The 12169-nt window shown below is 41.0% G+C and overlaps 1 protein-coding gene across 7 annotated transcripts in view; it reads right to left on the bottom strand.

The window, feature by feature from the left end:
* Positions 1-655: 655 nt before the first annotated feature.
* The window catches only part of LOC141783030 (uncharacterized), a 35539-nt gene continuing 24025 nt past the window's right edge, over positions 656-12169 (bottom strand). For 6 of the 7 annotated variants that reach the window (XM_074659933.1, XM_074659932.1, XM_074659935.1 and 3 more), the window contains exons 4-5: positions 10374-11267; positions 656-7007 (exon numbers count right to left, since the gene is read on the bottom strand). In XM_074659933.1, coding sequence (XP_074516034.1) covers positions 6434-7007; positions 10374-11267 — 1468 coding nt within the window. In that variant the 3' untranslated portion in view covers positions 656-6433. The remainder of the gene's footprint in view (positions 7008-10373; positions 11268-12169) is intronic. The other variant, XM_074659938.1, reaches the window with a different exon arrangement.

Here is a 12169-nt window from a genome sequence, read left to right as displayed (position 1 = left end):
TCCCTCAATACTGGACCAGTTTCAAAAGGTTTTGTCCCCATTAGTCACTTATAGGGTCCAGGTTGATAACAAATACAGAAGTTTGTTCACGGTTCTTTTCTTAAGGTTGTTTTTGATTCATATATTGGTGGACCTGGCTTAAGGTCATAGACTGTATATAACTGAAAACACATTGTGAGAAGGTTAAAGTTGTAAGACGAAAATAACTCCCAGACCGGACAACGCCGTGGTAGCGACCTGTCAATCACAAGGTAGCTCCGCCCCAAAGCATCCCCTGCTTTATGGTCTATCTGATTCTAAATGAACATCATGCTGTATTGAAGAAGACTTGACACTAGAGATTGAGACCATAAACTCATGTTTACAATGTTTACTGAGGTAATAAATCAAGTGAGAAGTAGGCTCATTTTCTAACAGACTTCTATACAATCAGACTTCTTTCAGCAACCAGAGGAGTCGCCCCCTGCTGGCTGTTAGAAAGAACGCAAGTTTAAGGCTCTTCAGCAATGGCTTCACTTTTCTGAACTGGAGTTTGCTGCCTGGTTAAGGTATAGTGTAGGCTATATGGTTGTGTAGTGTAATCCAAGCATTGATATACTACTTCCCTGAGTAACATTAAGACAGCTGAGACAGATTCCAAACAGACCAATGTGAGTCACATTCCACCATCAAGTTTAGTCTTTATTTGTACATTAATGCATTTCAACAAGGCTTGGGAATACGGCACAGAATAATATTTCACATAAATCAATCTTTATCCACTAAAAAGTCCTCTCAGGTCTTAGTTCTTAATCACCACTAAGCTTTAACAGTGATCAGCGTTTATATGAACAGCAAAGTATTACACGCATGGCCTGATATCACTGAATTTTACAAAAGTCAGTGAAGGTGTAAAGTAATTTATCCTTAATATATCACAGTGAAACTAGATGCCTTGCCACAGTTTAATGCGAGCGGAAACCAAAGATTATTTCACTGATAGAAATAGTTCACACAGCTATCAGGCTCATCCTTTCATTTGGTCCAATGTGTGAGCTTTAAAGTTCAGTTACTAAGACAAACATTCCTTCGAGCAGACATGTAAAGCAGCAGGGTTAGAAAATACGTCATCATTCCAATAGAAACCAGGTTTTCAAGTGCTACACAGTATAGTGCCAATTGTTTCATAGAGTAAAGATCCCCCACAGGTTACATTTAATGAACAGTGTCATGTAAACTGCCTTTTCAGAATAAGACCTCAGCCAGCATGTACTCTACATGTAGGATCGGTGTGGCATAAAAGGCAGTGTGGACTACCAGACAGTTGGTCCAGGTAGCTTTATAAATGCCATGGCCCGGTCCCACTTCTACAACAAGAAGCAGTCAGCTTCAAAACTAACAGCACAGCTCTCCATACATGATCACGTCGAGATGCCAGAGGTGGCAAAGACCCACCAAGAAACTGCCTGGAGGCCAACTGCAGGGGAAAACTGGCTCTGCTAAACTTGATCTACGGCCATGTTCCAAAGCAATCTTTCATATAGATTAAAAAGAGATTGCATCAGTGAAAATTATCTCTCATAACACATACACCCGCTCCATGCCTTTATATTGCTCATATGTGAAATGTGGGTGGAATGTGTCCAAACTGGCCACTTCCAAATAAGAGCTAATTTTGTCATGTTGCTAAAACTCCCTGGTTCTAATATTGCACTCACAGATGGGTAAGGATGGATGGAAGGCTGGATTACATACATGACTCTGGGCCCCAAAAGTTCCAGGTTCACTGTATGTCAAAGGTCTTTGGTAATTTGATTAATTGTAGATTTGTTGGCACCACTAAAGTAGAATATCAATTAAGGCAGGTCCTACATTATGAATGTATGTATGTAATAATTTGTGATTAAAATCTATTTCTATTATTATTGTAGTTTATACCATGACCACTGAAAATTCCTGATTCTGATTGGCAGGTGTGGATTAACACATAGGTATTTGTTGCTATTATAAATGAGTGCACCTGTATTAAGTCTAGGTGAAAGGCTTAGCTAAAGAGCTTGGAACTAGGGGTTATAGAGAGCTCCAGGCAGCACGTATTTTTGTAGGCCAACCAGGAAGTTAGCATCACCCTGGTTCCCTCCACAAAAAGCCAATGGGGATTGTTCCACTGGCTTTTGGATTATTGTAGAAAATAAACTCTGTGGCGAACACACATTTATGATACTCACACATTTTGTTCAGCAAGATAATCTCCACAAATAAACACCACTTCTTTGATTTTTGAAGTGTGAATGCAATCAGCAGAAGTAAAAAGCTAACGTTAGGCTACAGACAAACTACACTTCAGTCGAGAATACACAACACGTGTGCGTGTGTGTGTGTGTGTGTGTGTGTGTGTGTGTGTGTGTGTGTGTGTGTGTGTGTGTGTGCGTGTGTGTGTGTGTGTCCGTGACAGAGGGAGAGGCAGCCTGTGTGAGGGACAGAGAGAGCTAGATAACATTAGCTCTATTCCTGTAAGTTGTGCATGGTTAACACTTTAAAGCACTCAGTGAAATTTCTTTCTCTCCTAATTTCAAAACTTGTAAGGATTTTAAAAGTCTTCACCCAACCTCGTGAAATGGTATTTTCTGAGTGATTGATTTGATTAATTATAGGAAATACCTCACCCACAAAATAACCATTTGTATATGGCATATTAAACAAAGTTTCTTCAAGAATTCAAGGTAACACTGTGTGAGTAATGGACGTGGTGGGTGAAGCATTCCTTTAAAGAAGCAGTGAACAGGATCTGGTGGTATCCTCCATATTTCCTATGTGTTATACAACAGATGCAACAGCTGGGTGTGGAGGATTTGGAGTTTAAAGGCACCTTTGATAGAGCTGGGCAGAGTAGGCCTAATGAAAGTAACAGCAAGTAATGTAACACATAACGTTTGCTGCTGAATAATTAGTGAAGTAATGCTATTACTTTGCAGTGAGTAATGGGGAACTGATTACAGTTTTCACGTAACTTGCCCAACACTGTAAGTTGTACATTCCACTATTGTAATGGATATCACGGAGGCTAAGAATTTGTTTATATGGTATATATCAGTTTATATGGTACATATTCCTGCATAAATGTGTTTAATCAAATTACCACAAACTGACACACACTGAAAAACAGGAAAGGAAGTTTGTTCCCAGAGGCCCCCTAACAGGTTCATCCAGCCATGCCAAAATGTCCTCACAGATCACTTTCATGTTGTGACATCAACAACAAGTGCTGACATTCAACGCGGGTTTGGGGTACGAATGTACATTCAATGCATTTTGACATGGTTAAAGCTGCTCAATACGACATTCAGAGCATATCTATTGCCTCCACACGGCTCTCAACAAGGCGATGGTTGAGCTGGCGGCTCGCAGCTAACAGTGCTAACAGCGCTAGAGTGTGGGACGGCGTTATCAGCTGTAACCGCCTTTTGAGAGCAGTGCAGAGCGGTGGCCAGTAGCTGGCCAGTGGGGCACGCTCACATGCACGAACATGCACGAAAAGGCACACGTGGCCAGCCCGCTATGTAAGCAAAGCACAGAAAAGCTCGGCTAATAACACACACAGAGGGAGAAAGACTTCATTTTCTGCTCAGGTAGACACTACTCCTCTATATCTTTACTTAGACAATAGTTGTTTGCTGCTATATTAATGCTCTGGATATCATAAAGAGAACCTTTAAGAAAATGAAAGTAGTCAGAGGCTGTGGTCATTTTAAATCTTCATCAGTCATCAGTTCAGCCCTGGTTAACATTCACCTCCTAAGACATCCTGACAATCTTGCAGCTTTAAAAATACAGATGCATGCTAATGAATTCCTCCCTGGATGTGCTTGTAAATCTGTGTTTGAAAGCACCAGAAAATATAAGATAATACATAATAATAAATCCATCAGTAAACTCAACAGGTGCATTTAGGGCTCTGCCAAATCCTGTTGGTTTACACAGAGCATCATCATTCAGAATAAGGACTGGCGGAGCACTTCAATATTCACAATGGCAGTTAAAGCTGCACAAGGCAACGGTTCTCATTTGTGGAAAAAAAACAACCAAAAAACACCCATTTTACTCCATCAACTGCAATCAAGAAATATGGCTGCAGCATCCCCACAATAGAGTCATCCCTCCAAATAACACACACTAATACTTGGCTTGGATTTCATCATAGTTATCTCTCACTGCCCAATTTGAAATTCAAATGCATATTTAAAATAGCACAACTACAACTGCTTAGGAAGCAATTTGCTTGCCAGGTCATAACTTCCCACACAGCCTTTCATAACCACATCATATTGTAACAAGACGTATTATTGTGTAACTGACGATAACCTGTCAACCTGCCATGTTCCCTTTGTCACATTTGTAATAGGATAACAAATCTGATAGCACTGTGCTCTCTTTTAAAGGTGTCTCTACATGTGTCATTTTTAACATCAGTGAATAATGGCCGTGTTCATTTTGAGACATTAGTATGATTACTCAATAACAAATCCACTGCTGGGATGATTGGCAGCTCCACCAGCCTACACGCTGCATTTTTACATTGTGTGCCACTGACATGGATTTGGAGGAAAATCTTCTGGATTGCTTCACTTTCAGAGCAAACAGAGCGAAATCTGTCAAATGTTCTCACTCTGACAAATGGTGGATGGGAGGGAAAGGCAAATAGGACAAAAAAAAAAATCATCTCCCACATGTTCATCCTCTTCAGTAAAGCCAAAGATGCCACAGAGGCGAGGAGAGGCATGAAGCATGGGGAGCAAGGGGATTATGGGAGATGAAGTCACTTGCACTAAAAATACCACTGGCGTGGGACAAAGGCTGTCAATCATCTCAACCGTGGTCTCATTGTTTATGGCAATTATACCAAGCTGCCTGATGATAAATCGATGTTTAAAAATGTTACACACAGAACCTTTAAATGAGTGTAAAACTGCATTTACAATTAGCATTTGGCTGTATAAATAAAATGAAACTCAGCCATTATTATACACATCACTCAGGCAACACTTTCCACATATGAAACAGAGAATATAGCATGAATCTGTAAGCATATTGCTCGATTATTACATTCACAATTTGAAATCTAATTGATAAATAAAACATTTAAATCAAATGTTATTATTAAATCCTTCCATTATTTCTTCATGTTTGCACATTCATCACACATATATATGTATATATATATCACTCTATATTATATATAGATATGAGTGATATATACGTATATCACTCCATATTTATCTCAATGTTTCAAAATATATTATTGACACACTGTTAAATACACTGTAAAGTTTGGATGTGATTATAAAATACATTGTACACTGTAAAGTTCGACCTCAGTCAGTTGTTAAAAGTCTGTTTTTAAAGTATATATGAAGTAGTAAGAGCAGTTAAAGTGAGGAGGAAGTGTCATTTGATAGAAGGCCTGAGACAAATTTACATAATTAGATCTTTATAAATGGATATCACAATGACGGAGTCCGACAGAAACTCTTTTTCTCCAACTCTTATCCTTTGTATGTGTTATTGTAACTGAATTCCAACATTGTAATAATGTTTAAATACAGGTGATCAAGCCAAATCATTGAGAATGTCTCATATGTGAATTCTGTTTTACGGTGGATTTTCCTCGTAGTTGTGTATATCCTGTACAGTACATTCAATAGAATAAAAAACCCACAGAATGATTCATATTTCTTACTTAGATAGAGAATAATGTCAACGTTTAAATAATGAATCAAGCCTGTGTTTAAAAATGTGACTGATAAAACCCATTAGGAATGACACTGTGCATATCTTCTCTATGTGTCGTGGCCGTATTTCCACATCATCTCAACCTGAAGGTTTCTGTTTAGCCTGAGTCTCACACTGTCTCAAACGTAAAGTTACAACCTCGAAGATCTCCGTTTCCTTCTCTTTGGCGGCACCTATGGCGATAAGCGGTAATTGCAGGCGTGTTTTTGGATCTCATTTCCTAGAGAGCACTGCTTGGGATTTTACCCAGGAATGTCGCCACAGACACAACCAGTTCGTAATACTGCAAATGCAAGGTCTTTCATCGGTGGGCCATGGGCTCAATCACCATCGTGTTACCTCATTCGGCGATAGATAGACAGACACTTCTTTAAATGAAAATCTTCGAGATTACTACTTTAAACTGATTATATATGATAATGCGTAGGCTGGACTAAGAAAATGCAACAATTCACTAGTCTTTTATGCAGCCTTTAGAAGGTCATAAGAAGGCAATGGCAGCAGCTAGATGCAAAATTCAAAATTTACAGGCAAAAAATTGGTAGTTGTTCCGGCCATCAGTTTCTTCAGAACAAGCTGAAGATCTTTTCTACCTTTTGGCAACAACCTCTGCTTCAGGCATTGAAAGCTCCACTCAAACGGTCACAGTAAAAATCTTCAAAAATCAACCAGAAGATGATGACGATGATGAAGATGATGAAGATGAAGGGGAGGGTCTATCGCCTCCTCTCAGTTCCATGAACCTTCCGAATGATGATGATGATGTCACTTCCTTCTCTTTCTCCTTTCTGCTTCCTGTGCAGACTGACCTCTGGGTTGGTTTAAACTGCCACGTCACCTTCTTCGTTGTTGACGACTGCTCCGCTGTTGTCGACTGTCTCCCTGGCATAGTGACATGCTGGGTTGTCATGGGAATGGCTGGTGGATCTTCCAGGCTGGTGGTGACCCCGGTGACCTTCCATGCATCGCCGTTGTTATTTTTGTCCTGTTCTGTGAAGAGCTCACTCAGCACTTCAGGTTCGGTGGTTTCTCCGAACAAGTCCCAGCCCGGTTCAGCAGGCGTCCGCTTGGACCGCGCTACGCCGGCAGATTTGTTACCAGTAGCGGAGATTCTGGAGGAGCGACTGGGATCGGAGTCAGACAGGTCTGAGTCCCAGTCACTATCCCCTGCCACCGAGTCACAACCCAGTACCGACACATCAACAGGGCCAGATCCTGAGCTCTCGGAGTCGGACTCCCTGGAAAAACACAACAGACAGAATCTGAGTCAAATATTGAACTACAGTAATATTGAGTTGCAGCGACCAAAGTAATCACTGGAATTTACAGCCTAACACCAATGTTTAATTATAACTAGGGCTGTCAGTCGATTAAAATATGTAATCGTGATAAATTGCAAATTATTTTTTCATTTTTTTGATCTGTTCAAAATGTACCTCTAAGGGAGATTTGTCAAGTATTTAATCCTCTTATCAACATGGGAGTGGACAAATATGCTGCTTTATGCAAATGTTTGTATGTATTTATTATTGTAAATCAGCTAACAACACAAAACAATGACAGATATTGATCCAGAAACCCTCACAGGTACTGCATTTAGCATAAAACAATATGCTCCAATCATAACATGTCAAACTGCAGCCCAACAGGCAACAACAGCTGTCAGTGTGTCAGTGTGATGACTTGACTATGACTTTTACCAAACTGCATATGGTTATCATAAAATGGACATGTCTGTAAAGGGGAGACTCGTGGGTACCCATAGAACCCATTTACATTCACATATCTGGAGGTCAGAGGTCAAGGGACCCCTTTGAAAATGCCATGCCAGTTTTTCCTCGACAAAATGTAGCGTAAGTTTGGAGCGTTATTTAGCTTCCTTTCCGACAAGCTAGTATGACATGGTTGGTACCGATGGATTAATTCATATAATACCAGTATCTTCACTCTAGCTTTAAAACTGAGCCCTACAACTTAAAAAAACACAAGTTGCGTTAATGCGTTAAAGAAATTAGTGGCGTTAAAACAAATTTGTGTTAACCAGTTATTGTCACGTTAATTTTGACAGCCCTAATTAAAACAATCCCAAATATTTCTCTTGTATCTTCATTCTTATATGTATTTGAATGGTACTAAAGCACTGCTTTTAAAATGCTGCAGAAATCTGACACAAGCAGTCTTTATATTATTGAAATGACAAAGCATTATTATTAGTGCTGAATTCAAAACACAGAGGGAGGGGGGGAACTCACACACACTTCCATTTAAAATACTCTACAGTGAGTTTGTAATGGAAATGAGATGAATTATCTTTGTGAATCAAAGCATGATTTTGTTTGAAATGGATTTTTTTTTTAAATGGCTCAACAGGACATCACAGTATGTCAACTTTGGAATCATTGTAGACCTATTCAGATTCAGGAGTTCCTCCAAGTGTTCCTTTCAACATTGGAGAAAGCTCCCAATCCTGGTCAGCAGTTCTCCTCCCCACTAACAGCCAACAGGGGGCGACTCCTCTGTTGCTAAAAGAAGTCTGATTGTATAGAAGTCTATGAGAAAATGAGCCTATTTCTCTCTTGATTTATTCCCTCAGTAAACATTGTAAACATGAGTTTATGGTCTCAATCGCTAGTTTCAAGTCTTCTTCAATACAGCATGATGTTCATTTAGTAAATGATGGTCCCATTTAGAGTCACATAGACCATAAAGCAGGGGATGATTTAGGGCGGGGCTACCTTGTGATTGTTTTACAGCCCGGACACACCAGGAACGCCAGGAGCGCGTGGCGGCTGTGTGGCGTGGTGGCTGCGTGATTCACGCGTTGGACGTTCACAGCAGCTGCGTTTCAGTTGCCTGTCAGCTGCGTTTCTGCTGCTTCAGCTCCTGCTGTCAGCCCTTTCTTTCTACATAGAGTTTGCCTTTTAATGGCAATTTAATTTCATTATAAATATAATTTATATTTATTTTAGACAGAGGTTAAGAAACGTGTGGTAATTTGTAAATAATAGTAATAATCCACAATTAAAACTCTGTACTATATTCATTCATGTTCTAGAACACTGTCCGGCACATATTTCAGAATAAAAGCCTTGTGTTAACAAATGAAGGAATTCTGTCTACAGAAAAAAATGCTGGAGGGCTTTTATTTTGAAATGAAAGCAGGAAGTGTTGATTTAAACCCCGTACTTTATCAATTCATGGAGCTCTCCAAGTCACTGCATGTTCCACAGCACTGACTGCTCATATTTCAGAATAAAAGCCTTGTGTTAACAAATGAAGGAATTCTGTCCACAGAAAAAACGCCTGAGGGCTTTTAATTTGAAATGAAAGCAGGAAGTGTTGATTTAATAATAAGTCTTTATTTGTTTTTCATCTCTGCAACATATTCTACAGATAGACATCAAAACTGTAGTAATCTTGCTGGTATGATGTCAATATACAGTCAATAGATCACTTTCACTGTCTGTTGTTGCTGTGAGACACACGCGGTCCGCGTCAAAAATAGGACCTCTATTCTCTAGAAGAGACACAGCTGACGCGTGCAGTGTGGCTGCTCTAACCTGTTGACACGGACGCCGAAATAAAAAACAACAGGTAACGCAGCCGCCACGCACTGCTGACGTTCCTGGTGTGTCCGGGCTGTTACAACCCTTTCAAAGGGTGTTTTCAGTTCATGAAAGTTAATTGTAACATTTTGGTCTCCTAAAAATGTCTTGTTCAGTGTTTGGTTGTACTTAGCTCCACCCTCTCGTGTCACTTCTGGTTGCAAAAAAACAAGATGGCGACGACCAAAAACCAAGATGACGACGGCCAAAATTACAAACTCAAGACTTCAAAACGGCAGTCCACAAACCAATGGGTGACGTCACGGTGACTAGGTCCACTTCTTATATACTGTACAGTATGATCCAAACATTCTGCCTCTTGTGAAGGTATTCCAGGCACATCCAGCGATGGAAGACCCAGAATATACTGGAGGATCATGAGCTCAGAGGTAGAGCAGGTCGTCCACCAATCGGAAGGTTGGCGGTTCGATACCCGGCTCCTCCAGTCACTTGTCCTTGATCAAGACACTGAACCCCAAATTGCTCCCGAAGGCTGAGCCATCGGTGTGTGAATGAGTATTTAGATCAGATCCTGATGGGCAAAGTTGGCTCCTTGCATGGCAGCCTCTGCCATCAGTGTATGGATGTGTGTGTGAATGGGTGAATGCTGACTTGTAGTGTAAAGAGCTTTGAGTGGTTGGAAGACTAGAAAAGTGCTATTCAAGTGCAAGTCCATTTACTATTTATCATATCAAGCTTTGTGGAAGGTTTAGCTTTGTAGAGTTCATGTCAAATGTCCCCATTGGGACAAGAAAGTATATCTATCTACATATCCTATCTGGGCTGGAACCCTCTCGGAATCCCTCAGGGAGAGCTGGAAGACATGGCTAGGGAGAAAGATGTCTGGGCTACCTCACTTAGCCGATCAGGATAAGCGGAGCAGAAAATGGATGGATGGGTGGATGGATCTATAGCTAAATTAACAACATTGCTTTGAAATGCTGTTTTAGCATTTAACAAACAATGGATAGAGCTGAACACACAAATAAATTCACCTACCTGCCGCTATAGGGTGCAGTTCCTGCAGGGCCCAGTAGGAGGCAGGCTGGAGCAGCCAGGTACACGAAGCTGTCAGTGCACAGGAAGTCTCCTTCCTCTGGTTTTTGTGGGGCTAGATGAGTCGGCTTGGCGTTCCATTCCGTGCTCGACTGGTCCAAGTGTGTTTTCATGCTGTCTGGATGTTGCTGTACACTGTCTTGTTTAATACCATGGGTGGATACTTCTGTCAGTGTGGTGACTTCACCCTGGGTGGCAGGTCTTGCAGACACAGCAAGGTAAACAAAGCTGTCCGATTGGACAAAGGGATCCAAGTCACCACAGTCCAGTCCTGAGCTTCTGATTGGTTTCAGATTAGGATCTAGAAGCTGTTTGATTGCTTGTTTTGACGGAGACAGAGGAAGAGGATAGTCACCTCCCATGAGGGTCACTTTTCTCCTGGGTGGTATCTCTTCACTTTGTGGGGCATTTAAAGATGTGGAGAACTCAATGTCTTTGTGGTTGAATGGGGTCTTAATGATTGAAACCGTTCCTAACTTACCAACTCTCCTTCCATGCTCAACTCTCCCTCTCTCTTCATATCTCCCCATCTTCCCATGCCCTGCTTCCTCTCTTCCGCTATATCCTTCTGTGTCTTCATGCAAGGAGGTGTTGAGAAGTGATGGGTAGCACCACTGGAGCTCTGCACTCTCCTCCCTCCCCCATTCCTTTAACCCCCCATCGTCCCCGTCTTTCTCCAGTGACGTGCTGCTGCTGCCCAGGTCAGAGCCACTGATTGGCTGGTCACTGTCAGAGCCGGCCTCCTCCTGGCTCTGATTGGATAAGGAGAGGAAGACGCCACTGGAGTCGGACTCCAGTGTGAGGTTGGAGTCTGGAGAGCTGTCCTCTTTAGTGGAGCTAGAAAAAAGACAAGGCAGCCAAATGACTGCTACATCCCCATGTGCCTCCTGTGACTTCTAAAGCTCTCTCTCTCTCTCTCTCTCTATTATTGATTATCACAGTTCAAATTCATCGTAACCTACTTTTTCAGATTAAGGCTATTGATTTGTTTTTGTCTCTCAGCCTCTCAGAGCACTTTTTTATGCCTCTAACTGGACTGCTAACCTAGATGTCTTGGGTGATGGACACATCATCATTATGAATACATAAGTTCTCTAATTTATCTGATGACGTGGCATGGTTTGGTTTATGCCTACATTAGCCAGGAACAACACAAATAATCATGACGATTTTTACAGTTCAGTTTGGCACGGTGTGATGTGCTGTCTAATGTGCACCAGACACCTGTATTCACTTCGTATGAATCCTTTTTATAATGGTCCAGACCAGTGATTCTCAAAGTGTGGTCCATGGCACTCTGTCAGGTGGTCCACAAAATAATTTTCTATAAATTATAAAATTGTGCTGTATCATTAAAAAGTGCATCCATCTACAGATGAGGACCAGTTGCCCCAATAAAACATTTTACCCCACCCATGTTAGCTTTGGGCTACTAGAGACTCTGATTTATGTGATTGTGACACACAGCAATAAGTCATTATTGTTTAGTTGAATCACTAAGTCAGCTTTAGACTGGTAATTATAAAGATCTGTCTTTATTAAGACTATGTCAGTCTTGCTACTGCTTATTTTCTGAAAGCTTTTAAGATCAGTTACTTGAAATGTAGGCTATAAATGCTGTCAAGTTGAGTCCAAATGCAATTTGAATAAAATCACCCTCTGTATAGAAGTGGTATGAGCATGTATATATATATATATACAGCATTATAGGTCCTGCCAGTAAACAGCCTTTCAACCTG

This window comes from Sebastes fasciatus, chromosome 15 (genome assembly GCF_043250625.1).
Source record: "Sebastes fasciatus isolate fSebFas1 chromosome 15, fSebFas1.pri, whole genome shotgun sequence".
In the NCBI taxonomy this organism is placed as follows: Eukaryota; Metazoa; Chordata; class Actinopteri; order Perciformes; family Sebastidae; genus Sebastes; species Sebastes fasciatus.
This window is presented reverse-complemented; position numbering and strand designations above follow the sequence as displayed.